Source organism: Argentina silus, assembly GCF_951799395.1.
Source record: "Argentina silus genome assembly, chromosome: 20".
Classification (NCBI taxonomy): Eukaryota; Metazoa; Chordata; class Actinopteri; order Argentiniformes; family Argentinidae; genus Argentina; species Argentina silus.
Genome location: NC_139674.1, coordinates 9,965,509 through 9,993,187, shown reverse-complemented (window position 1 = coordinate 9,993,187; position 27,679 = coordinate 9,965,509). Strand labels below are relative to the sequence as shown.

Here is a 27,679-nt window from a genome sequence, read left to right as displayed (position 1 = left end):
ATACCCACAAGCCTAAAAAACCCAAGCTGAGATCTAATAGCTTCGGATCTATATCATTAAAACAAAGCCTCATCTTGGAACATAAACAATAGCAACACAATGGTTTTGCCATGCCATTGCTAACAACAGACGCTGCAGCTGTGACTGGCTATGCCCATAAGCAGACTGAACCATGCGGAGAAGAGGGGTGAACTTTGCACTGACCGTGGCTCCAGGAGGCCCCATTGGCATAGGAAACGCCTGTCTTATCTCCTCAATGGTAGCACCCTGGGGATATTCACCAGTGAGAGAGGCCAAGTCAAAAAGTGTCTAAATATGTAATGCTGTATCTATCCAATATTTGATCTCTATCAAATCTTAAACCTAAGCTATGAAACCCTGTCATAGAATGATAGCATTATGGGTAAATAAATCCAAGTCACGACCTCACCTCCTGCTGAGTGATCAGAATGGGTGGACCAGGAGGACCTGGAGCGCCTGCTACACCTTTGCTCCCATCTTTACCCTGGTGGGAGGATGAGACAACAATGAAGAAAGATGCCCGGCTTGTTTATTATATAATAAGAATATTCACATTTCCTCACAACTACTTACATCAGTGCCATGGTCACCCTTATCACCCTATAGGATTAGATCAGATGTACAGTATCAACACACGTGTTATTCAAACACACTGTCCTTTCAGAGCTGTGCACCATGCCTTTGTTTAGTCAACTGTATTGCCATGTTTGGGGGAAAAAAAAAGTTAATTTCTATCCTAAAACCAAACCTTTTTGCCCTGGAAGAAGAAAACGTCAACGTCAAATTGTATTACAGTATGGCATCCCTGTCACTGTGAACATGGAAGGACATCACCAGGGAAACAGTTCGGAGACAGTGTTAAGTGGTATGACACAAAACAGAATGTGCTCACATCTTTTCCTGCTATTCCTCTCTTCCCATCAATGCCGGCTCTCCCCTGCATATCAAGACACGACAAAAATGTCACCCATAAACTGGCAGTAAGAAACCAATACTAAAGAACTTTTGAACAAATGCACATAACAGATAGAAGTGGAGTTATACTTACTGGGGTCCCAGGTAAACCAGGTATTCCAGCAATCCCCACCCTGCCTTGGTCTCCTTTCTCTCCTGTCTGGATGGGCGCGCACACACACACACAAACACCATTTTATTCACAGGCATATGATGACTAAGAACACTTCTGTATTTCTGTAAATTGTCATTCAAACTGATGAATAGTTTTGATTAAAACCACGACCCTACAAGTCAGTAGTGGATACACATCACTAACTTATCCTATAATGAAGCAGAACTGGGCTACTGTCCCAGTGTGCAGGCTTCTATACAACCCAGAACAAACACACCTGATTAAAATAATCACCTGGCCAAGGTTGTCTAGCTATATCCATGATTAATTAGGGCAGACTGCAATAAAAGGTTAAATACACAATATGACCCCCTGAGGACCAGAACTGCCAATCATTGCCATTATGTGGTATGAACGAAAAGAGTCTTACAAAACATAGTTGTGGAGGAATACTCCTTTCCCCCTAATAAATTCGGTTGGGTATCGAACTCCAAAATTCAATGAATGAAGACATGTACAAATCTAATAACAATGATCAATAATACGTTTTAATACAAGCTTGCAGGAGTACAATAGTGTCTCTCTCTCGAAGAGATAACCAGAGTAAGTTGGGGGTACAGAGAAAAGGGCACAGTTCTGATAGGAGAGAAAGCTTCCTATACATTCCATTCCATAGCATGGCCAGGCCATACACGCAAGTCTCTTTCTTGGTCTACCTTCCAGTTTCCCAACATTCCGATCCCATGACATAACTGGAAGGTACCCGTCCTGTTATCTCTCCCCCCCAGCACCCAACCACATGTCAATGTCTCACAGACACCTTGGTTGTACATTACATTTACATTCCATTTAAGGCATTTAAGTAGGCGCCTTTATCCAAAGCGACTTAGAACAAATACATTTGTCTAAGTAAGAGAATCATCTATCCATCAGTCATCATAAGAAAAAGTAATCTATGCGAGGACCAGGGGCTACTGGCAGTCACAATGCTACTTTAAAAAAAATATATATATTTACAGGAACGAAACTTGCACAGGGGATGAAGAGGTCTTCAGGAGGGACAGTTAAGACATACATATTACTCTGCATTGTGTTCTTTAATATATGCAATTATAGTTTTGCAAAATGATTAATAAATGCAATTATAGTTATACAAAATGATTTGCCTTCCACATAATGATTACTCACCGATCCTGGCTGGCCTTTCTGCCCTGGGTCACCCTAAAGACAGGAAACATTTTGATCAGAGACCAGAACCTTCAATGAATTTAACCATTCTATTTCACCAAGTAAGTCATTACGAGACATTGCATAACTATGATTAGGTTACATGCATCTAACAGATGTGAAAGGAAGTAGGAGGATGAGGTGGCCACACCTTGAATCCAGGTTGTCCTGGTAACCCATCCAGACCAACTGTCCCTGTCCTTGTCCCTCCCTGTGAAAGCAGTTAATATCATGGTGAACTTGACAGCATGGGCATATGTTCATTAATTACAGTATTGCAATACGGATAGGCTCAGGTTATAAAATGAGCTCTCATACTTCAATTAGTTGTAGTTAAGTTAGTTCAGTAAAGGTCATATCGTCTCAAAGTGAAGGGTTAGTGAATGACATCTCAACAGTGTTTGAACATGAACATACCATAGATATTCCTGGCGGTCCAGGTTTTCCTTCAGGACCCTGCATAGAGAAGAAATACAGATGTTGTTGTTCACTCTGACCACTCTGCATATGACCTCTGACTCTTAACCTTTGACCTATGAGTGACACTCACAGTGGGTCCGAGCAGACCTGTCTCCCCTCTGAGGCCAGGCTCTCCAGGCTCTCCTGGTTCACCCTGATTGACAAGAACACACAACACATACTGAAGAGTCCAATAGAATCAAATAGAATAGAATGGAATTCTGTCTTTCTGAATTCTGGATAAAAACCCTGTAAAACAAATGTAAATGTAAAACTAAAACAAATGTAAAACAAAATATCTACTAAAGTATGTTACACCGGTTAGAGACTCCAGAAATCTCACCTTGATCACCCTGGTCAGGATATTGTTGTCTGAACCGAACTGGGGGAACAAACACAATCACATGACATCACTTTTTAAAATAAATACAGAAAAACAACAAGCAAAGTTGATATTCAATCACCAACATATTCCCTGGATACATTTGCATTAGGGCCTCATTTGGGTTCAATTAAATTATTTTGATCAGTCACGTACGTCATGGATGGCTGAACTTAAGTTCATGTTCAGTTTTATGAAGTGATTATAATTATATACTTACTTCTCCGCCTCCCGGAGGACCTGGTTTTCCCTTTGGAATGGAAGTCACGTGAACAAAACAAGACAAGAGGGATGAACAGACAGGAAGTAGCCACACCGTGCTTAGCATTGTCCTGCGTCACAATACTGATGTATATACAAGACTCACTATGGGTGACACGGATGATAAAACCAACCTTAATTACTGCTCATGTCAACCTAGAATCAAATAAAAAACTAGAGCGATTTAAAAGTCCTTGTATCTAAGTTGTAAAACAATGGGCAAAGTCAATGAAGTAAAACATACACTTTGGTATGGGAAGGGAACAACAGGAAGGAATTCAACTGACATGAAAAAAATGTTGAATAGTAAGAGTTATGAATAGGAACCTACAGGCTCTCCTCGATCTCCTTTCTGGCCATCGGTCCCCTGAAACAAAGACAAAATCAGATATCTGCGCATCGCAAAACATGCAGAGAAATTCTAACGAATCAGGGTATCTCTTTGGTTCACAATTAAATAGTTATAATGTTCAAAGATCTTACAGGTAAACCGATTTTCCCATAATCCCCTTTCTCTCCTGGGTCGCCTGGTCTTCCAGGTAAACCTAGTGGGCCCTACAATCAGAGATGAGAGTTAAAAGAAAGGGACTGGGACAGAGTGACGTCAACTCTACAGCGGCTTGAGGAGGAATATTGACAAGTTAACTGGAAGACAAAGTGACGTTACCCTAATTCCTCTCTCGCCAGGCTCACCAGCTGGTCCCTGCTCCCCCTGAAGACGACATAACAGACAGAAAAAATCACCGGTGAGAAACTGGGTGTACTACTCAACGATATGCAACATAATGGGGCTTGAAACAGCAACCCTGCAGTTGCATGGAAATCATGCTACAGTACAAGGAGAATCCTTAGTACTGTACAATTACATATAAGGAGTTTACACTGTAATATATTCAGATGAAGATGCATAAACTCACCCTTCCTCCCGAGTCTCCATTAGATCCCGAGACGCCCTGTTAATAACAACAAATGTCACCTCCATAGTGTAGGGTATTCAGGAGGAGTACAGCATACAATGGTATTGATCTAAATGTAGTTAAGTTCATATGCAGGCACACACCTCTCTCTCTCTCTCTCACACACACACACACACACACACACACCTCTCTCTCTCACACACGCACACGCACACGCACGCACGCACGCACGTACACACACACACACACACACACACACCTCTCTCTCTCTCTCTCTCTCTCTCACACACACACACACACACACACACACACACACACACACACACACACACACACACACACACACACACACACACACACACACACACACACACACCTTTCGTCATTGCAGTAACAGCCACTCAGGATTTACTTACATCTTTACCTCTTAGTCCTGGCACTCCAGGATTCCCAGGAAACCCAACACTCCCCTTCTCCCCGTTAAAGCCGTCCTGCCCCTAGAGACAAGAACGATAACTCATATAATATATATATACCACTGAATGTATTTTATGGTCTTAATAGCTGGAGAAGAAGTAAAAAAGAATAACCATGTTTGCTAATATCATGTATTACGGTTGGGCAACTTTAGTGGAGCAACATTGACATGGAGTAGACTAAAGTTCTATACCTTTGGGCCAGGTTTCCCAGACAAACCAATGTTTCCCTGTGAGAATAATACAAAAACAAAACATGAATGGCCACAGGTGTGGGGAAATAAACCGAAAAGTTAAATAGAAGAAATAAACACATATCCCACTGGTTCAGATGCAGGACAGAAACACATACAGTTTATAAAAAAATGAAATATGTGTGCAGGCTCTGATATGCTCAAAACAGTGATTTATTGGTGAGACACACATTTATAAATCATTGTTATGAACATATCAGAGATTGGGAAAGACATCAAAAACATGATTCTGTCCTGGAATGTCATAGCTTTACTACAGTATCCATTTTAGGTAATGGATCATCTCACCCTTTCTCCGTTCTCTCCTTTTGGTCCTTGTTGCCCAGGAATTCCAAACCCAGGACTGCCCTGCACAGACCCAGGCGACAAAGCATACACATCACCCCAGACATACTGTACGTAAACACACATCATCTGTTGTGTCTTTGTCCTTCAGTCACAACACCTTCATATTTGTGTATTTGTTATGTTTGTCTACCAGGGTTAGGGTTAATTCCATTTCAATTCATATGATTAACTTAAATCCAATTAAAGTATTGTAGCTAAAATCAAATTGTACTTATATCGTAATATAATGGATCTCAGTTTCTTGAATTGGGACTTCAAATCATCTCCTGAATAGAGATGAAATTGACGCAAGCCTGAGCAGGGGTGAATCTTGGTTATATTGGGACCTGTGGTAATCAAAAGGCAGATGACATAATTTGGTACATTTACCTTTTCTCCTTTGTGTCCCTGAACGCCCTTTACCCCCGGGGGCCCGGTGGGACCGACAACTCCAATGTCACCCTGAGAAACAGAACACACACCATTACACACACACTCACACACACACACACACACACACACACACACACACACACACACACACACACACACACACACACACACACACACACACACACACACACACACAGAAACAAACAAACAACCAGGTACGTACTGTAAACATACAAACATTGGTCAAAGCTGAACAGAGACTCAAGATGGTAGCACTACTGTAGCAGTGGTCGTTCATAAGACAGAAGAAGAGGAGATATTATTAATACTGAAACACTGTGACTTTGCTGAGTAGTTAGTTTATTTGGCTTGAAATGTATCCACACACGGGCTAATCAATACACGTAACACTGCAGCAACTGTAACCAATCAAATGAAGCTGAGCTTGTTTCCACAATACCTGAGGGGATCCATGACCAAGTGACATTTCAATTTCAAATAAAGACTTTAAATAGTAAAAATCTAAAAAATACAAACTTTTAACGATACACTGTGGAGTATCTAACTAAGAGGGATCTCTGTGGTGAATTGAGCCGTTGTTTGCTGGTGTGCTGTGGTCAGTAAGCAAGAAGTTTAATTGGGTTGTGCTTGTTGACAGGCAGGCCTCAGGGACTGGTTCCCGTTGTGTGAGAATACCCCCACCACCAATTAGCAAGACTTAAACTGTCAGGATGCAAAGTAATTCCTTGTGTTAAGATACAGATCACCAAGAATGTACGTCATAAAGGGTTGGGTTCTAAAGTTATAACAGGGCGTAGTGTGGTTGGGGTATCCCCAATGGTGGGGTATATTTTTGGCAAGGACAAAGTCAAACAACAGTCAAACTCAGTGGTTGCATATGCAATGAGCTGGGTATGATATGATACGAGCAGGAAAATCAGAATTTGCTCTATAAAAAAGGGGTAAAAGAAATACCTTGAGGTAAAAATCAGGTGACTTACCCTGGAACCCTTCTTGCCTGTTGGACCAAGTATCTGTTGTGATGAAACAGAGAGCATACAGAGTAATAAGCACTTTATTTGTTACAGTGTAGTATGGGAAGTACAGTCAGTGTACTGAAGGGTACAGTTTGTAAAATCATTTGAATACTGTATAAAGTTACCCCTTTCGCTGGGTCACCAGGGAATCCTCTTTGTCCCTGTGGTCCAAAAAAATGTAAGGGTCAAAAAGTACACAAACATGTACGTTGCAGACACACACACACACACACACACACACACACACACACACACACACACACACAAACACACACTACATACACATACACACAGTAAAATACTCACCTCATCACCTTTTTGTCCATTAGTTCCTGTCAAGCCCTGAGAGAGTGGAAGGCAAAAACACTGTCAGTCATATCTACAGTAGATCATATCCTTTTGATGATAAACATAACCAACCATCAGCCCTCTCCATACTGATAATATATCCTATCAAATACACAGTAATATCTTTTGTATTCCAGACATTTGAATCGAAATTGAAGCCAGTTAGCAAATGTTCAGGGTACAAAAATGTATCAATACGGTAGGTTATCCTACGTCATCTATGTGGTTTTGTGAGAACATAAACATATAACTAAAGATAATCTGTTACGTCAATGACTCAAACACTTATTTAACATTATGTAGAGATTTATTTATTTATTTGTTATTTTGAAAAAAGAAACCTGTAATGATACAAAAGCAAAAAAAAAATCCCATATTTTTGTATGGGAAAATGTTGGGTAATTGGCCCATGGCTACTCAAACATTAATACCCCATAACTTCAGATAGTGGTGAAAACACAAAATGATTCACAAAAACGATCCCAAACCCATGTGGACCACTAGAGGCAAGGCAATCATTTGAAATGGTAATCCTCCCCTATTAATTATACAGCTTTGAATTAAAACGATGCAAGATATATCATTCTGACCATTAGTCCTCCCACCCACCCAGCCCTGACACCGTCGCTTAACTCCATAACCACCCACACAGCACACACTCAGTAGTCACAGTAATCTTCATCAGAGAGCTAAGATCAACGGGTCATTATCACGTCAGTCAAACTCCTTTTAAAAGCACTGCGCACAGAATGGTGTTTTTAGGGCATTTCTGCTTTATTGGGATAGAGACAATAGAGACTGACAGGAAGGATGGGAGAGAGAGGAGGGATGACATGCAAGATAGGTCGAAGGTCGGAATTGAACCAGGAACCTCGCGATTACGTGGTAAGCGCATTAGTGTGCTACGTCACTAAGCGCCCCCAGCATGGTGTTCATTTTAATGTTCTTTGACCAGAAAGGCCATTCTTAATACGGTAAAGGTAAGTCTCTCTGAACCCTAGGCTAAAATCCATGGTAGGACAGACGGATGGACAAGTGTGGGTGGAGGAGTTCCCAGGACCGCTGTGCAATAATAGGCAGGGTTAATTTCCCTAAGGTGTACGAATTACCACTTCTAAGGCTTCATGAAGTCTTCACAAACTCTTTATAAGGCCTACACAGATCACAGATAATGGCTTGCACTGTACAGTGGTTGTGGTGGTGCTTCTGAAAGACGATACTTACTGTCAAGCCCTGTGGTCCCATAGGCCCAATCTCTCCATGGCCACCCTATAGAACACAGAACCATGACATCATGATCTACTGTAAATCAGGTTTTAAACTGTTCGTGTGCACAGCAATGCTAACATACAATCACAACTGTTAAGCGAGACCATGCTATATCACAGTTACATCTGCAATACATAACCTTAATGGGGGTGGAACATTGCCCTGCTCTGTATTTCTGGGGCATACACACGCACACGCACACCCGCACGCACATACACACGCACACGCACACGCGTGCGCACACACACACACACACACACACACACACACACACACACACACACACACGGATCTGGAGGAGCTAATCCTATTCTACCCTATTCCCATCACAGCTATTGACCTCAAGCTGAAATAAATTGATTTTCTTCACTTCATCTCTTGATGAAATACCAGACTTTTTCATTATGCAGCGAATATTTCATTATAAAGAGAGGGAGAGCAAACGAGTTTGGGTTTAGCTCACCTTATCCCCCTGGTCTCCTTTCAATCCCTTCTTCCCCTGCAGGTACAGACAAATCGTCCATGCTGAATCATTTCATTACAGAAACCGTCTCACCTGTAGCAGTGCTTCAGTTTGTTAGAGTAATAGGAGATAATTAATTATATGCATGGTCTCCTCTGCTTCGCGTGTGTTCAATTGAAAATCTTAAGAGAAAAAGAATAAGTTGAATTCATACCCGCAGTCCAACTATTCCCTGGATACCTTGAGTTCCAGTCTCACCCTTGAAATGAGACACGGAAGATGATATGTACAGTAAGAAACAGAATTATCTGAAATCTTGACGGTGTTTGAGAGATAAACATCCGTATAACAGTAAAATGATCCAACAGATTTGCGGAGTGGAGTGTCTGTGCAGTTGGAGCATGTTGAAATCAAAATATCATTTCACTACACCTTCAGGCCAGTGGGTCCTGACAGGCCGATGTTCCCCTGCAAAACAGTTTTAGATCGTTGACGAATGAAATGATTTGTCTTTTGTTCTTATACAAGACTAATACATATTTTAGTTTGTTGCGCTGAACCATCACTTTATCCATGAGGTGGAAAAATCCAATCTATATGCGTGGGTGAGTACAGGTGTGAGCTGACTGTACCTTCTCCCCTGACACTCCACCAGGACCCTGGACACCTGGGACTCCTATCCCCTCCTCTCCCTGGGAAGAACATCAGAAATCATTGTATTCATCCTTATAGTTTATGACATGACATATTATACTGACACTTGATATGTGTGTACAGTAGCATTCCTTTAAAGTATCAAACATAATCGTCATCACAATGAAACAACCATAGACATACTTCACTGGAAACAACAACACAATGGCATTTGGCACTTGTGTCTTCAATTAAAAAGGAAATCTCACCTTCTGGCCCTTTTGACCAGGGAATCCTGGAACCCCATCAATGCCAATGGGTCCAGGTAACCCTGCTTGGCCCTGTGTTGCACAAGACCACAAGAAAATTAAAGTCATAGACTCATAGAAAACTCAAGAAAAGCACAAAAGTAAAAGGATTATGATAAAACTACTGGGGATGATTTCCCATATGGATTCAGGATTGACATGTTCATACAGTTAGTACTATGTGTGTTGTAGGAGTCTGTAATGTTAAAGCAATATTGTGGGAATAGAGTCAAAAGGGCCATTTTGTGAGCAGAGGCCAAGGACTTACATCTTTACCATGATCTCCTTTCTCTCCCTTCACCCCGGCCTTCCCTCGTAAGCCCTTTCAAAATAACAAATCAAAAATGTTTCTTACTTTTTTATGTATCGAACACAGAGAGATCTAACCTCTGTTAAATTGATTTAATTTATTAAAATGGTGAAATCAAACAGAGGCATCTGCAAAAACTATGACGTGTGTTTAAGTTGTACAGTAATCAATACGACAAATTAATATTCCTGGCTGTATTCCTTTTGTTCAAATCAATAGTTGGCAGGTTTTACATTCAATGTTGGTAAATTCCATAGACTCACAAGTTGTAGCAGTATTTTCCCTTCACCCATTGCAATAAATCTTTTTCAGGGCCAACACCTAACTTGAGATCTACTGCGCCTATAACTAAAATATTAATGCAAATCTCCCACAATGCGTGATTTATGCAAGATCTGAGTAACGTGCATAGAATGAAAACAACCCCATTACTTACTTTAATTCCTGCTTCTCCAGTCTCCCCCTGCCAGTCAGTTATATGTAGAACACAAACATGCAACACAAACACGCATCAATCAATGCTATCAAACCCCATTGCTAATTAGAACATACTTATCACACATAGCCGCCCAAGGGTCCCAGTAAATACTGTATAATTCAAGAAATGATATAAAGACAGTGTGTGTGTGTGTGTGTGTGTGTGTGTGTGTGTGTGTGTGTGTGTGTGTGTGCGTATTTGTGTGTTTAATTTGAAATCAGTAACTTTATATTACCTTGACAGATATCCCAGATGCGCCAGCTGGACCTGGGTGTCCAGGCAGGCCTGGGGACCCAGGGACCCCCGGCGCCCCAGGAGCCCCCTGCGGACCCTGTCACAGAGAATAGAGATGTGACATCCATTCACAGACACAGCTGAATATCTATGGTATGTATATGTTATTCCAAAATGGAACCATACATAATGATAAAATGTTGACTGGACAAAACTGGTAAATACCATTCATAAACACTTCATAAAGCTTTTTCAAGATTTATCCAGGTAAGTGATCTGAAGACTTACTGATGATCCAGGTTCTCCTTTCCGTCCAGGAACACTGCCCTCTATGCCTCCCAATGTGTAGCCAGGCTCTCCCTGGGAGAAAAAGGACAAAGTTCATTATATCACATACTGTACGTACTTCTCCTGTGGTACACTGTATGTGTTTCCTACTTCCCACAGTGTTTACCTACTTGTATGTTCATTCATGTTGTGACGTTGGTACTCACCCTCTCCCCTCTTTGGCCTTTTGGTCCAGTGATGCCAGCTGGGCCCTGTGATGAATGAAAAAGAAAGTCCAAATGTAGAGTCTGCTCTAGTGGGTAGCACTGCCTATTCCTGATGACACATTGCCCCTAGCAGCAGGGATTTGAACCCCAGGCCCACCACTCTCCGGCTATGTCTCAATCATAACAGTCTTCTCATCGCTTTCCTATTTGAACACATAAAGCTCATACAGTACAACCTTAAAAAAGAGTATGTGAACATTTAATATTTATGAAATTTTTCACAGTAACACATTCATAACACCTAGCAGGAAACACTTAAGTGTAGATGTCTTTTGATGATAATGATAGGTTCTCCCTCTCATCTGAGATATATTATACAAACATATAATCACGCATTACGAATCCTCTGTCCCTCAAAATGCATGACATCTACGATTCGTAATTACATAGGACGTTTCAATGAAGGAAGTGAAAAAGAGACATGTTGAAGAAAGCAAGTTAAAAACAGAGATACAGGCATCGTTATTCACGGTCTTATGAGTCATTATGAACCACACATACCTGAGTTTATTCTAGGCTTCAGGAACAAGACAGGAAACAAATAAAGTTTCCATAGGTAGAAAGTGAGTGAATTCACAGGTGAATTGGCCTGAGCATTTTGTGGGCAACACCAGAGTTTTAATGTAGGTTTGATCATCACATGGGTCCATACTATAAAAGAGTGGTTTCCCACACACAGACTAAGCCTACTCCTGGACTAGAAAGCACATTCAACAGAGATTCTCCATTGGACATGGTCCTGGACTAGTCTTAATCTGGGTCCGGGGATCCACCCCTATATGTATTAACTGTAAACCACTTTGGATGAAAGTAATTGTTGAATAACCATTTATGGTTAAGTTACATACTCATAAACACTATAGACTTACCAGATCACCAACAATCCCTTCTGGACCCTGGGGCATAAAAAAACACTCATATTAATGTCATACGTGATTTACATTTGCGTACTACATTTGCATTTTCCTTGTTACGTGTTTACCCGTAGTCCAGCAGAACCTGGAGGTCCAGTTCGTCCTGGTCGTCCTGGCAACCCAGGGACACCATCTGTTCCAGGAAGTCCCTGTCAAATGAGAAAATGTTGTCAGTGCCAAAAAAATTAATTACAAATTACGGAAAAACAAAACAAAAATGTTCCTCAAACTATTGATATGTGGAATGAATGTCATATAATAGGGGAGACAATACATTTGTCTGTACAAAATATGGTATATGAAAAAAGTAACAAGCATCACAGTGAATGAATTGATTCTTCAGTAGCACATGGCCCATTAGATGATCTTGTCACTGTACTTGTCATCCAACATCCTAAAATAAAGTCACTTTGATTGCACAGTGGATTTCATGTTTCCTAGCATTAAAGTGTGTGTGTGTGTGTGTGTGTGTGTGTGTGTGTGTGTGTGTGTGTGTGTGTGTGTGTTGCCTCTTACCCTCTCCCCCTTCTCTCCTTTGGTCTTGAGGCTGAAAGGGTCATACCCTCCTGAGGTTTGCTGGAATCTCTGAAATTAAACCAAAGTGTATTGTGCTTCGGTATTATGGATATATTCCTCAAAAAAAGTAATGAGGGAAGTAATAACTCAATTACTAATAATTAATGAATTGAATTCTGCAGCAGAACATACCAGCCCACCATGACCAGAGCCATCTCCCTTTATGTGATGAGGACAGACAGACAGAACAACATAGAGAGGTTAAACTCCTGGCCAAATCTCACATTCATTTATGCCATTCAATTACATTGATGACAAAATCAAACTTCACTCACCCTTTCACCTTTCTGACCCTGAAAGTGAAAGAAAAATGACCTAGCATTCATATAGGGAAGAATCAACTACTCTTAGAAATGTCAGTGGATGTTTCCAAAAAAACAGTGTTCAAAACAAAGAGGAGAAGAAAAAAAAATGGTGGACGACAAGAATAGAAGGTGATGCTGACTAATACAATGACAGTGGAAAAAACAGAGGAAAATAGATAGTCATGGTAATGTCATAGTATTGATGATGATGATGATGATGATGATGATGATGAAGAGTGAGGCCAGGACATACCTTCATGCAGTGAGAGGCGCAGGGACCCTGGGGTTTGGTCAGCTCGTCGGGGTCCTCAGTGGGCGTGTCCAGCTGAGCAAACTGAGAGAAGAGGTCCATCACATGACATGGGACAACATCAACATCGCCTGGAGGTTCACCAGTTATTTGGATGTTATCAATCACAGCTAAATGTTGTTTTCTAGCGTGCTGCACTTCAAACTGACGACGATGACGATGATGATGTTCAGATTCCAGCTAATGACGAATGATGATAAGGTTCCCTGGACATCATTAGAATGCGTTTAGTCAAGCTAAATGTTGTAAAAGAAGTGTCGGCAACGTCAAAGGAGAGCATCTTGATTTCCTAATCAACATTCTGTTGTCTGTCCTTCGTTTGTTTCATTGTTTGCTCCACACAGGGACATTAAAGTTATTGCATTGAAAGGAGTTGAACCGTGTCCTTCACCTCGTCGTGTTGTCTGAACTCTGACAGCAGCACCTCACTGCAGATGTTGCTGATGAACTCTCTCTCTATGGAGGGGAAGTCGTCAAAGGTGCTGGCGTAGAAGATGTTCTTATAGCTGGCCAGAGGCGCTACCTTCCTCAGCTCCTCCATGTCTGCGTTGGCCACTCCAATGGCCAGGACACTCACACCTGGAAGAGATAAGCCTCAACATCAGATGATACCATACCATATGATAAGATGTCACAATGCAATACAATGCCATTCTATACAATACGATACTGGTATAATAGACTTTATATTATATTATATTATATATGTATATATAGACATGTGCTTGAAAGTTAACATTTTGAGGCACAAGTGAAATAGCTAAAAAGAGTTGCACATAAGGAAAATGAATGGCATTGAGAAGAGAGTTTTCAAGAGCTTAGGCATTGGGGTTGCAGTAGAAATGGTTCACAATCAACAGGTGAGTAGAATGGCAGCTAGTTCTAGAAGGTTCCATACTGTAGACTATACACTTCTGCAGGTTTGACACTTGAACTGACCAAGAGCACGTGCTATCCTAGAGGGGGGGGCCACATCGTCCTGGGCCCTGCCGTCCGTGAGCAGTACTAGAACATGGGGCGCTTCCTGCCTCATCCCCAGAGACTCCTGGAACAGCTCCTTCAGAACATAGCTGATCCCCTTGCCTGGACACAGAGAACAATGGGATCAATATACTGTAGTATGTGTCAATATACAGAAGTATAATTATATTTCATCAAATGTCTCTCTACTATAGAAGTCAGAATATTTGTGTGTGTGTGTGTGTGTGTGCGTCTGTGTGTGTGTGTGTGTGTGTGTGTGTGTGTGTGTGTGTGTGTGTGTGCATGCGTGCATGCCTCTGTGCGTGTGTGTGTGTGTGTGTGTGTGTGTGTGTGTGTCTGTGTGTGTGTGTGTGTGTGTGTACAACATGAGTGTGTGTGTGTCATCAACCTGTTTTGGTGTTCCCTCCTCCGTATTGTACTCCTCTGAGTGCCCGTAGTATAGAGTTCCTGTCCTTGTAGTCATTCAGACGGAACTCTATCCGAGGCTCATCACTGTAGTGAACCACTGCTATCTGAGGACAAAGAAGGGTCTGCATATTGACAACAATATAACACCCAGTGAGTATACACACCAGTGGAGGCTGGTGGAGGTAGAAATCAGAGGATGGGCTCATTATAATGCTTGGAATGGAATGAGGAATGGTATTAGAATGGGCCTGTCCTCCGATTTCTCCCTCCACTGATACACACAGTGCATGCGACAGCAAGCCTACATACAAACAAGTCTTTACAGTACTGACTAGAAACAACCCCTAGTCCACTTTCTAGATACTTGGAAGTGTTGAGGGGCTAGGAGTTGATTTGGGATTCAGTGCCTCCTATTAGTCTCTCCTCTTTTCCTCGCATCCTGCTTCCTTTCCTCGCATCCTGCTTCCTCCCCAAAAAGCATTGGAAGAGAAGATCCAGCTCAAGATCCACCTTAGATATTCTCCAATGCTTTTTTGAGAAGGACACGAGGAGAGAGGAAGCAGGGAATAGAGGAGACATTATTGGCAGGCAACCAGGGTTTACGGTCTCTGACCTGTGTGCCCTTGGGACCAATCACAGGGAAGTAGGTCACGACCCGGAAGAGGAAGTCCTTCAGCTTGACAAAGTTATTGGAGCCAATGCTCCACGACTCATCCACCAGGAACACGATGTCTGCATTGGCCTTGCCGCAGACTACAACACAAACATGCATGCACGCACGCACACACACACACACACACACACACACACACACACACACACACACACACACACACACACACACACACACACACACACAGGTATGTAAACATACACACACTGGTCAAAGATAATAGCTGAGACTCAAGACGGTAGCATTACTGTAGCGGTGGTCATTCATACAACAGAAGAAGAGGAGATATTATTAATACTGAAACACTGTGACTTTGCTGAATAGTTTGCTTACTTGGCTTGAAATGTATCCATACAGTAAGTATGTAAGTAAGTATTGTATAAGCTGCAATTTAGCTGACAATGTGTTAGAAACAGATTTAAAAACATGAAATATTGTTCTAATAATACCTGGCCCTGGTGGAACAGTCGTCTCTGTATCAACAACAGGTCCATTTCTGATGGCGATGGCTGCTGCACTTTTCCATATGGTCGTGCTGGGCTTGCTGGAAGGTTTCTTGGTAGTGGTGGTCTTGGTGGAGGCCTTGTTCAAGGGGTTCCTGTTGGTAGTGCCGACCGTGGTGGACATGTGAGGGGGGAGAGGGCCCGCTGTGGCTGACAGAGGCTGGACAGGCACCAGAGGAGGGTCTTTTGCTACTGCAGGAGAAAAATACACATTCAGAGGAGTATAATTTAATGTAGAGACGGACGCTCTTTACAATATATAGGTCTTATTCCAGAGATATTACTGTGTAATAATAATCTACCAGTAACTAAATGTTGTAATCACTCTGTAATAAGCCTGTAAGTACATGTAATTGACGAGGTGCCAGTTTTTTTTTTTTTCATCTCACTTTGTTGTATTTACAAAAGGATTGAATTAACACTGGTGGTTATGTTGCCTTAAAGATGGAGGGTTCTAGAATAGTGTAACACAGTGCAGTGTGTAGAAATGGGATATCTTACCTATTCTGTGGTAGATAGAAGTTACGGGCCCTTCCACTTCTCCATATAAGGGTTTGATGGTGAATATGTAGGTCCTGCCGTACTGCAGATCACTGATCTTATACGAGGTGAACGCAGGTCCCAGCGTCTCTGTTTTGATCTTCAACTCTGAGAATAAAAACAAAAACCTGTTATTTTTACCTGAGAAATATATTGTAGGTCTGTGACAAAACTTTGAATTTATATTATCAATTAGTTCCCGGATATTCATATTCACTCTGTGTGCATATTTATTGCTTTTCACTAGGTACTCCCGAAAAACATTAGATTTTAAAATGGGTAAAAGGAAATCAGTTAAAAAAGCAATTAAATGACTCATGAAGTAAAAACCTTGACATTAATGTTATACTTCAGGGGAGTTTAGAAGGAGAGCGGCCATCTTTAAATATGGATCTCCTCTAGCCATGCTTACAGAAAGGACACAGCCATTAGTACTTGGCCATAGTCGTCATCACAGATGAGGCCTGATGTGATTGGTTGTCTGGGTGTGTGTGTGTGTGTGTGTGTGTGTGTGTGTGTGTGAATCCCATATCAGATGAGTCTCTTGTGTCTCACCATAGTTAACATTTTTAAATGTTGAATTTGTTTAATATCAGAGAATCACATAAACACTTTCTTCACTGTATCCAGCATATCTGAAACTGGCCCCCTCGAGCTGTGCACCCCTGGTGTATATCCTGTGACCTGATGACCTATGACCTCTCACCTGAGATGTGCCTCCAGGAGAGGAGGTACCCAGAAACATCTGCCACGCTGGTCCAGTTGAGGACGGTACTGCTGTCTGTGGTGTTCAGACCCACTAAGCTGTTCACTTTGGGCAGGTCCACTGTAACAGCACAAGAGGAAACACTCAAAGGTTAACTCGAACTCTACTACTGTACGTCAAAAAGCACGTAACCTTAAACTGCTGGGTGAACATCTCTGATACGAGGGATAAAGAGATTGTTTGTAAATAAAGGTTGGAAACTAGGTCACAAAGTCGTTACTGGACAAGGGAAATGTCCCGAAGACATGAGGAAAGAAGTGTGGTAGCTAGGTGACAGGTGTGTGTGGTCCAGTACTCACAGGTGCGTGTCGTGACCAGGGCAGGACTCCCCCCTCGACCCCCCACCATAGACGACACCTGGATCTTGTAGGCAGAGCTCTCCTGCAGGTTAGGGATGGTGAGGGAGTTGGTGGAGGAGGAGACGAGCATGGACATCTCATCGCCACCTAGAGGGAGGAGGAACAACATACACCATACATGTTATTGGTCGTGTGTCTGTGTATTTTCATGCATGCATGTTTTTGTGTGTATGTGTGTTAAATGTGCGTGTGTGTGTGCGTGCGTGTGTGTGCATTACACCCTCCCTCACCATGGAAGGGACTCCAGGAGATCTTGTATCCAGACACACCGGGTGTTTTCCTCCAGGCCAGTTTGAAGAAGTTGACCCCGATGTCCACCACCTTCACCTCCCTCACCACCTGGATCAGCTCTGTCTCCGTCACCGCGGCTGTAGGAACAATATACAGTACTTCTGTTAAATGCATATTACTGTAAGGTAAAGTTGTGACAATGTTTCTCATCCTATAACTTCATACAATGATCACCATTTTCAAGAAGCCTAAGTTGAGAGAGACTTAAATGCATTTTCCTTTTAGTTACAAAGAGCATTTATAGTAGAGCTGCATTTTTCTCAAGCAGATAAACATCCATCCTTTCCAGACAGACCAATGAGATGATGAACATACATGCCACAGTGAGGCACACTCACACTCACACACACACACACTCACACACACACACACACACACACACACACACACACACACACACACACACACACACACACACACACACACACAGCTGTGACTAAAACAAAACACCGCAACTGACAATGGAGAGGAATGCATTTAAAATGGGAAGCCTAAAGTACATGACTTGTCAATCATACAGGGACAACACAAGCCTACCAAGGGAACAAGGGGTGGAAGTGGGCGGTACTCCCGACTTCTTTCTCTCCTTAATTACAATATCAGGTCTTTTCCCTGATGGCTGTGTGCTACGTGATGTGGAAGTGTCACTAAGTTGCCCATTAGGGAGGAGGATACTGTGAAATAGTGGTGGATCAGAGAATCGTGGGAGAAGGAGAAGGCCAGTTGGCTGATAAAACAAAGTGGTCTGGGAAGTGTGTGTGTGTGTGTGTGTGTGCGCGCGCGTCTGTGTGTGTGTGTCAGTGAGTTAAGTGTGTACTTACTACTTTTCTGCAAACACACTGCTTTTGACAAAACAGAAACCCTTTTCAAAGCCATTTTTGATTAGCCAATCTCGCTTGGAGGAAACGCTGGCTGCAAACAGCTGCGGGAGTTCACATTTTGATTGGCTTTGATAGAAGTGATGTTCCGAGAACAACAACCCCCTCACCTTTTTTGTTCCTCTTGAAAAGAGGAAATTAGTCAACTTTATTTATTTTTCCTGGAATCATATTTTGGTTGTTGGAACACTGCCTATGTGGGGTTCGGTGAAAATGATTGTCTGTTCCATTTTGAGCTGTGGAGCTGTGTAGCGACTTTCTGCCTCGAACCTCCCCAGAATGGGAGCCGAGGTTAGTATTTATGTGTCTAACAACCATTGTGGTGATTGCAGACTTTAGAGACCCCCCTCTCTCCCACTGTACCTGTGAGTTGTGAGAGGGAGATTTCTGGCCCCTCTGTGTTGCCGTAGACAGCCTGGATGCTGACTATGTAGACTGTCTCTGGGTTGAGCCCGTCTATACGGTGGAACAGAACACTAGGCTCCAGGTAGCGGGTCTGTGGCCTGGTACCATCTGTGTGTGTGTGAAAACATAACATGAATAGAAAGATACTCCCATTCACACGTTTACTTCTGCAAGTATTCATCTGGATATTTCTGTTACTTTATCAAGTCAGACTTCATCAAAACATATACACACAAAATGCTGTTCAGACACACAAATGTAACACACAGTAACATCAGAAACCAGTATCCTATACTTGCCCTCCTTGTGTCCATCTCTAATGATCCAGAGTGCATTGACGTGCAAAATATGGTGCCCATTCAAATTCTTGACTTCTCAAATGAAGCTGGCTGAATTCTGCCCTTACCTGGGCCCCAGGTGAGTTTGTACTCTGTGGCTCCCACGACGGGACTCCACTCTGCGTCGATGGAGGAGCTGGCGTAAGAAGTCACTTTGAAGTTGGACACGTAGCCCAGAGGAGCTGAGGGGAAGAGGACACAAGAACACACTTAAACTCTGAAATTCCTTTTTGCAAGACATTGAGGGAATGCTATTTTGGACAAGAACCTCAATATACACCTGAATTCTCACAAGCTGTTGTATCTAAGTCCTCGGGAGGAGACGCGACTAAAGGTATATTTCTAAACAAAAATAGCATTGGCAATTGGTGAAAGTAGTTTTTAGTTCCATTAACTTAATTTAAACGTGAGTTAAATCCATGAAATAGAAGAACAGAGAGAAGGAGACATGAGAGGGAGAGGTGGAAACAGAAGCAGCCTTGCATGGTCCTACTGTACATTCACTCCGGTATTCAACTATGGTTGAGGCGCAGTCAGCCCAGCCCAGCCCAGCCCAGCCCAGCCCAGCCCAGCCCAGCCCAGCCCAGCTCAGCTCAGCTCAGCTCGGTTGGGCTCTGTAGGGTGAATCAGGGTGTATGAAGGGTGGGAGCATTGGTACTCACAGGTGCGGAAGGTGGCGGTGATTCCAGGTCCTACCAGCGATCCAAACAGGACGTAAAGAGAGAGGACGTACTCTGTGTCATGGACCACATTCTTCAGGAGGTGTTCTGTGATACTCCCATTCAGGGCTATCTGCCTGGTCCGGTCACGTCCTAAATACTCTGTTTAGAACACAAAACAAAACCAGAGAAGAATGAAGGTGGACCTAAACACTGATGTAAGGTCAGTTTTGTATTTTTAATACCTAATAGTTAGGTTAGGATTTGGGCAGGGAGGGTTGGCCCGAAAGGGCAACCACTACCTAGAGTCACAAAAAAAGACCTCTCGATGGACATGGCATTGAGCCAACCTGCCTAACCAATTCATCACATTAACCAATCATGAACAAAGGGAAAGACTTGGTTTTTGACACAAACCAATTACAAAGTGTATTAGAATTGGCCAGCAATTGATGAGGGAAATCATTCTGTGAAACATATTGGCACCCTGTGACAGGCAAATTCAATAAAATAACTGCATTGAATGGTCTCTCACACCACCTCAACATAATTCTAATTCCAAACAGGCATTGCTCTTTGACACCGGTTCTCAAGCTCACTATGTTGACATTATGCACATTCCCCAGTTATTTTTAAAAAGGCAAGTCGTCGAGAATGCATGGGGGAGGTGATCCAAACACGATCCAAAACATAATCATCATCCACACATGAAAGGATATATAGAAATGTGGAAGGAAGAGGAACCCTAACAGAACCATCCTCATCTTTCATCTGTTCTTGATCAATGCCACCCATCCACCGTTCAGACACACACTTGTTTATTTACTTCTTCCCTCTGTTCCTGTCACCCCCCACGCGAGCATCACAGACCTGTCCCCTCATTAGAACAACCATCATATTCCTTTTTTCCTCTCTGTTTCTCATTCTCAGGTCTTCTTCTCTTTCATGGGGGGGGGTGACCATGCCATCATATCATATTGTGATAGGACAGACAGACAGACAGACAGACAGACAGACAGACAGACAGACAGACAGACAGACAGACAGATAGACAGACTGTCTGACTGACAGGTGAGATCCAATGCTAAGGGTCGTATTTCTTTTGTCACCGGGGGGCTCTGAGAGAGGGTGACATCAAATACCCCCCTACTAGTACTCCCACTGTGCTCAGGTGGTAGGGACACTGAGGTGGTAGGGACACTGAGGTGGTAGGGACACTGAGGTGAGGGGGGGGGGGTTGGATATCATAATCAGGGTGACATGGAGAGGCAAAAAGTGAGTGTGTGAATGTGTGTGTGTATGCGTGTACGTGCGGGTATTTGTCTGTGTGTGTGTGTGTGTGTGTGTGTGTGTGTGTGTGCGTGTGTGTGTGTGTGTGCGTGTGTGTGCGCGTGTGTGTGTGTGTGTGTGTGTGTGTGTGTGTGTGTGTGTGTGTGTGTGTGTCTGGTCACCTTGAGTGGGTCCCCAGGCCAGTCTGTACCCAGTGGCCCCAGGTACAGAGTTCCAGGAGATGACAGCACTGTTGGTGCTCACAGCAGAAGCCTTCAGAGTCTGAACTGCAGCACTCTCCACTGGAGAAGAGAGAGAGAGATGGGAGGGAGACTGGTCAGTACAGAGCTGTACCACTTGCATCAGGCTTCTCTCTCTCTTTTTCTCACACACATGCACACACACACACACACACACACACACACACACACACACACACACACACACACAGTACTACTAAACACACACCGTGCATACTAAAAATAACATGCATCTTCATATCTCTAATGCACGCTTAGACAAACCATTCCAGTGACTCACATGTCTCCGCCCTGGTGGAGATGACAGGACCCTCGATGTCCACAAAGATGGGGTTGATGGTGATGGTGTACTCCGTGCCTGGGTAGAGGCCCTGGATCATGTAGAAGTTGAAGCTCTCCCCCAGGTTCACGTTCTCTCTGTGACCTTCTGGGGATGAAGGACAGATGGAGGAGAAGAGAGAGATGGTAAGGTTGATGGAGGAACACCCGCATGACAGGATTTGGTGGTAAATAACGTGCTACCATTTGATGAAACATTATATCTGATGTCTGTTGATAAGAAAGCCAAAGGACAAAGAACTTCTGAGAGGTCAGTCAGGCCAGAAGTTTTTTCCTGACCGTGCGATATAACAAAGACAAACTCTGGGCTCTAGTCATCATAGATGAGGTCTGAAACACAGTACTTGTAGGGCTGTAGTACCTGCGGAGGTCCAGGTGAGGCGATACCCTGTGGCGCCCTTCACTGATGGCCACCGCGCCTGCACTGTGTCTGTAGTGGCATTCTGGACCAGGAGCTGCTGGACTGGCACCAGTTTTACTGCAGAAAACACACACACACACACACACACACACACACACACACACACACACACACACACACACACACACACACACACACACACACACACACACACACACACACACATCAATACATAGTCAAATAAATCCTACAGCCTCTGATAATGAGATTCATCTGCTAGATGAGCCTACAGTGCCACCTAGTGGATAAACATAGAAACCACTGACTTGGCCCAAGAAAAAAAACTAAATCTACAAAGCTGACTGTTGAAATACATGCATCACATCCAACTAACTTACACCTTACACTGTCTATTTTCACAATAGACAATGATATCACAGTGTAGGTCTATTTATTACATGACAAACTCTGCCCCCATGTGGACAAATATGAGTACAACACCTACATGTTTTGCCAACAATAGACACTGGTTCGCTGGGTCCCTGGGGGTAGACAGCAGAGATGCTGATGGTGTATTTCTTATCCCCCTCCAAGCTGTCAATCACGTGGGAGGAGGCGTCGCCAGGCAGCAGCTGTTCGTACCTCAGCCCAGGTCTGTTGGCTGGGGTTATGACAACATATGCACCGCTGGTAAATTCTGTAGGCTTACTGGATGCCAAAAGTGTTGAGATTTGTTTTAACACCATAACAGATAAAACATCATTTTAAGACCTCACTTAAAAAAACGGAGATAGTTTTGACTGGGGCTACAGTATGTTATGTTACAATAGTGACTGTGTACAATGAACTCACATCTGGGGATGACGACCTTGTATCCATTGAGCCTCGCTATGGGTGGGGTCCATGCTAGCCTCAGAGAGAAGAGGCCCTCTTCAATGACACGGAAGTTTGCAACCTGAGGCACAGCAGCTAAAAGATAGGAGGGAAAATTCTGACTTAACAACATATGTGTGTGTGTGTGTGTGTGTGTGTGTGTGTGTGTGTGTGTGTGTGTGTGTGTTTATGTGTTTCTGTGCACATGTGCATCTGTGCGTAGGGGTGTGTATGTGTAACCCACTTGTCTCTGTGGTGATAGTAGCAGGCTCTCCGACGAGGCCAGGGGAGGTGGCGTAGATGGTGAGAGAGTACTCTGTCTTAGGAGTCAGGTCTGTCACCACCGCCGTCGCCACGTCCCCTTTCAGATCAATCTGTCACACACAATACAGAAAGAGAGGGGAGAGCAGAGGGTAGTGGTGAGGAGATGTGTGTGTGTGTGTGTGTGTGTGTGTGTGTGTGTGTGTGTGTGTGCATGTGAGAGAGAGAGAGAGAGAGAGAGAGAAAGACAAAGCACCTCTACTGTATGTGCTATGTGTATATAACTGCATGCAGATGTATGGGTGCGTCCGAGAGGAAACCACAACAAATCAATAAAACCAACACTTTGCACTCAGAGCCGCAACCTCTGAAAAATATTAAACCTTATGGCTTCCATACCAATTACTGTGCCTACTCTGAGAAAACACCAGCTTCGCTATCTTCCCTATTTATTCCAAAACCCAGTACTCCTCTTACACACAAACCTAAGCCCCCATAGCTAACAGCCCTTGTAACTCTCCCCAGTGTGTGAATTATGTAGTGCTATAACTTTGCCGCCCAGCTGGATGCTCCTGCTGGAATTGTCAGAGGAATGTTTGAGTGTCTTTCTTCAGGGTACTACGGCAGTGTCGTGGCAAGGACATGCACTCAATACAACACACCAGTCTCTGGTGCTTCAGTCCCGCACCTCCAGGCTTTGGCAGTGCTGTGTATTATCACTGGGAACTGAGAGAGGAGCGAGATTCAATGCCTGAGAGGCAGGCATGAGACATGTGGTCAAACACACACACACGCACATGCACACGCGCACACACACACACACACGCACACACAGGAACACACGCACACACAGGAACACAGGCACACACAGGAACATACACACACACACACACAGACACACACACAGGAACATACAAAAGACTCCATCTCTCTGTGTGAAGGTATAGAATGTGTGTATGGCAGTGCAGTCATTCAAAGCAGGTAACACCTATGGAACATACGTTCTTAGAAGAAATATGAGTATTTTGTATTTCGTATAGCTCCACAAGGTTACTTTGACATTGCTTTCATATTTTCTCTCACGGCACACTACATCACACACACACGCACGCACGCACACACACGCACGCTGAGACTGTAGTCCACAGCTCTATCTTGGAGCTCCCTGCTGTGCCCAGTGTTGTCTCTGTACCATCTGGTCCTGGGCCCAATTTCCTGTCAGCAAAACCCCCGCTGTCTTTCTTCTCACCCTTCCAGCCACCTTACCCACCCTTACCTCCACCCTGACCTACCTCTCTTTCTTTCTCTCTCTTCCAACCACCTTCTAGTCCCCCCCCCCCCCCCCCCACAAACACACACACACACCCTCACCTGTCTCTGCAGTGAGGGTATGAGCTGCCCTTTGGGGCTGAGGGGGCTGACCAGCAGGCGGTAGCCCGTCACATCCCCCGTGGCCTGGCTCCAGGTGAGCCTGAGAGAGCTGTAGGCCTGCTCACTGACCTGGAGGTCCCGGGGACCCACCACACGCTCCTCCACTGGAGATGGAGGGATGGAAGGATGGAGGGCGGGTACAGAGAGAGGGAGAGAGTGAAGAAGGACACAGAGAAAGAGAAGGAGAGACAGATGGTGGGAAAGAGGAGGTATACAGTAAGAGAGAAAACAAGAAATCAATCAACAACTACAAATAAAATGGGGAAATAAGAAATTTGCTGCTCTTATTTGACATGAACAAACCCAAAACATATCATTGTTCATGAGTACTTATCAGAAGTGGACTATCAATGCTGGTAAACATGGTCCTGTATGAGTGTGGTTGTGGACAGCCCAGTGTGTGAGTAGACCAGAGCATCAGGTTCTAATCACCAGCGGGGCTGTGTTTGACCGGGCGCGGGGGCTCCGAGGCGGTGAAACAGACCCTCCTGGAGAGCTTGGGCAGGAGAGCATCCAGGAGAGAGAAGTCAGCGCCTAGCAACAGGTGCTCCTCGTGAGGCTCGGTCACAATCCTCCTCAGCTCTGATTCGTCGGCTCCTCTCACTCCTGGGAGAAGCATAGGATGAGTAGAATGTATGTGGTTAGAATCTAGACATGGTTTTTCACAATCCACCCCATTCGCTTGCTGCAGAATTTGCCAGAGAAAGAAAATTGACAACTGATACCCCAATGTTTGATATACTATCTGAGGCCAGGTCACTTCTATCTGGTATATCTGCTCAATGTTTGTATATTAATTGTACTGAACGATCATAGTGTTTGTAACTGCAACATAGAGTACAGTAAGTAGAATCTGTTGAATTTCCAGCATGATCAGCTGAGGCTATTAGAGAGGACTAAGAGATTTTGAGTAATGGAGCTCACTCTCTCTCTCACTCTCTCTCTCTCTCTCTCTCTCTCTCTCTCTCTCTCTCTCTCTCTCTCTCTCTCTCTCTCTCTCTCTCTCTCTCTCTCTCTCTCTCACACACACACACACACACACACACACACACACACACACACACATACACACACACACACACACACACACACACACACACACACACACACACACACGCTCCAACCACTCTAACTGCATAACTAATCACTTTGCCTGTTCTTCACTACCAGTCATGTCTGGGTAGCGTGTGTGTTGGCAGGGCTGTACAGTCCAGTTACACGCGTGTCAGAGTCTCAGCGATGGGCTAGCTGATCCCATTTATGAGTCCCTCTATGGGGATGATGAATGAGAGGACCCGGCCTCAGTGTCAGAAGGGCCGAGGGGGGAGACAGAGAAGCCTGATGAAAAATTGCTGCAATTAGCCCTCCGCTCACTAATGAGCTGTAATTATTTCACTGCTGAAGGCTGAGGGGAGAGGGAATGTGTGTGTGTGTGTGTGTGTGTGTGTGTGTGTGTGTGTGTGTGTGTGTGTGTGCTCTGAGACGCAAGACTGCTGGACACATACAGTAGAATTGGCAACATGTAGCATACACGTGCAAACACACACGCACGCAGCACGCACGCACGCACACACACTAACATACACACTAACACACTGAACTCATGAATATCGTACAAATTATGAACTGGAAACACTTCGAATGAATAACCCAGGTAACATATTCAAGACATTGTAGGTTATAAGTTAAAGGAATATAGAATAGTTGAAAAGTGAAAAGTTCTAGACTTACCCACTGCATATATAGAAATGCCACTATCTGACACGGCTTTGCCTGCCCCCTCTATCTGGTCATCCGATCGGCCGTTTGTGATCAGAACAGCGATCTACAGAATAAAAAATCTAATCAAGACAGGTAGTACAGTCCCATCCATACCAGAATATATACAAAACAGACACATACCAAAATACAACGACATGGGTGCCCTCTGAACACAACGGAATACACATAGAGATAAATTAACTAGACCTGCCTCAATACACCCTATTAACTATCAATTTAGAGGTAGACTTACCAGACCTGCTCTGATGTTCAACATCATTACTATGGAATAGAGATAGAAACAGGCTAACTAGACCTGCCCTAACACACCATATTAACTACCATAAAATAGATACAGAAACAGACAAGCCCTGCCCTCATGTAACAGATATAGAGACAGACTAACTAGACCTGCCCTCATGTAACAGATATAGAGACAGACTAACTAGACCTGCCCTCATGTAACAGATATAGAGACAGACTAACTAGACCTACTCTAGCATACAAATTCAATTACAATGTTCTAGAGATAGAGAAAGACTCATTACATCATCATCTGCCCTCATATAAAACATGAGTCATTATGCAACAAAACCACAACCCCCGTGCCCCGGGGACGCTTGACATGCTTTAACTCATAATCACATCCATAATTCACTCTCTGTGTGAAACTCAAACATGCTGCAGCTCAGCATGCAGGAATGATAATTCCTCCGTTATGAAAGATTCACTCAGTTGGTGGAAAGTCCCCCCCCCCCCCGATCGATGAGAGGGGGGGGGCTGAGTGCATCAATATGC

The 27,679-nt window shown here is 43.7% G+C and overlaps 1 protein-coding gene across 1 annotated transcript in view; it reads right to left on the bottom strand.

Moving 5' to 3' along the window:
* The window catches only part of col7a1l (collagen type VII alpha 1-like), a gene marked incomplete at both ends in the record, with an annotated part of 53,430 nt that overhangs the window by 21,528 nt on the left and 4,223 nt on the right, over positions 1-27,679 (bottom strand). The window contains 59 exons of the mRNA XM_083691884.1: positions 205-267; positions 431-505; positions 595-621; positions 914-958; positions 1,070-1,135; positions 2,279-2,311; positions 2,469-2,528; positions 2,735-2,773; positions 2,868-2,930; positions 3,120-3,158; positions 3,379-3,408; positions 3,751-3,786; positions 3,903-3,974; positions 4,087-4,131; positions 4,753-4,833; positions 5,007-5,042; positions 5,355-5,414; positions 5,784-5,855; positions 6,788-6,820; positions 6,949-6,984; positions 7,130-7,165; positions 8,396-8,440; positions 8,904-8,939; positions 9,118-9,162; positions 9,336-9,371; positions 9,536-9,595; positions 9,806-9,877; positions 10,113-10,166; positions 10,591-10,617; positions 10,868-10,963; positions 11,155-11,226; positions 11,361-11,405; positions 12,290-12,316; positions 12,403-12,483; positions 12,851-12,919; positions 13,043-13,069; positions 13,186-13,203; positions 13,469-13,549; positions 13,917-14,104; positions 14,465-14,608; positions 14,895-15,018; positions 15,528-15,667; positions 16,037-16,282; positions 16,592-16,738; positions 17,337-17,456; positions 17,696-17,842; positions 17,986-18,123; positions 19,288-19,437; positions 19,736-19,849; positions 20,330-20,488; positions 21,778-21,897; positions 22,136-22,282; positions 22,556-22,672; positions 23,061-23,216; positions 23,408-23,524; positions 23,673-23,802; positions 25,061-25,224; positions 25,553-25,726; positions 26,852-26,945. Coding sequence (XP_083548010.1) covers positions 205-267; positions 431-505; positions 595-621; positions 914-958; positions 1,070-1,135; positions 2,279-2,311; positions 2,469-2,528; positions 2,735-2,773; positions 2,868-2,930; positions 3,120-3,158; positions 3,379-3,408; positions 3,751-3,786; positions 3,903-3,974; positions 4,087-4,131; positions 4,753-4,833; positions 5,007-5,042; positions 5,355-5,414; positions 5,784-5,855; positions 6,788-6,820; positions 6,949-6,984; positions 7,130-7,165; positions 8,396-8,440; positions 8,904-8,939; positions 9,118-9,162; positions 9,336-9,371; positions 9,536-9,595; positions 9,806-9,877; positions 10,113-10,166; positions 10,591-10,617; positions 10,868-10,963; positions 11,155-11,226; positions 11,361-11,405; positions 12,290-12,316; positions 12,403-12,483; positions 12,851-12,919; positions 13,043-13,069; positions 13,186-13,203; positions 13,469-13,549; positions 13,917-14,104; positions 14,465-14,608; positions 14,895-15,018; positions 15,528-15,667; positions 16,037-16,282; positions 16,592-16,738; positions 17,337-17,456; positions 17,696-17,842; positions 17,986-18,123; positions 19,288-19,437; positions 19,736-19,849; positions 20,330-20,488; positions 21,778-21,897; positions 22,136-22,282; positions 22,556-22,672; positions 23,061-23,216; positions 23,408-23,524; positions 23,673-23,802; positions 25,061-25,224; positions 25,553-25,726; positions 26,852-26,945 — 4,974 coding nt within the window. The remainder of the gene's footprint in view (positions 1-204; positions 268-430; positions 506-594; positions 622-913; positions 959-1,069; positions 1,136-2,278; positions 2,312-2,468; positions 2,529-2,734; positions 2,774-2,867; positions 2,931-3,119; positions 3,159-3,378; positions 3,409-3,750; positions 3,787-3,902; positions 3,975-4,086; positions 4,132-4,752; positions 4,834-5,006; positions 5,043-5,354; positions 5,415-5,783; positions 5,856-6,787; positions 6,821-6,948; positions 6,985-7,129; positions 7,166-8,395; positions 8,441-8,903; positions 8,940-9,117; positions 9,163-9,335; positions 9,372-9,535; positions 9,596-9,805; positions 9,878-10,112; positions 10,167-10,590; positions 10,618-10,867; positions 10,964-11,154; positions 11,227-11,360; positions 11,406-12,289; positions 12,317-12,402; positions 12,484-12,850; positions 12,920-13,042; positions 13,070-13,185; positions 13,204-13,468; positions 13,550-13,916; positions 14,105-14,464; positions 14,609-14,894; positions 15,019-15,527; positions 15,668-16,036; positions 16,283-16,591; positions 16,739-17,336; positions 17,457-17,695; positions 17,843-17,985; positions 18,124-19,287; positions 19,438-19,735; positions 19,850-20,329; positions 20,489-21,777; positions 21,898-22,135; positions 22,283-22,555; positions 22,673-23,060; positions 23,217-23,407; positions 23,525-23,672; positions 23,803-25,060; positions 25,225-25,552; positions 25,727-26,851; positions 26,946-27,679) is intronic.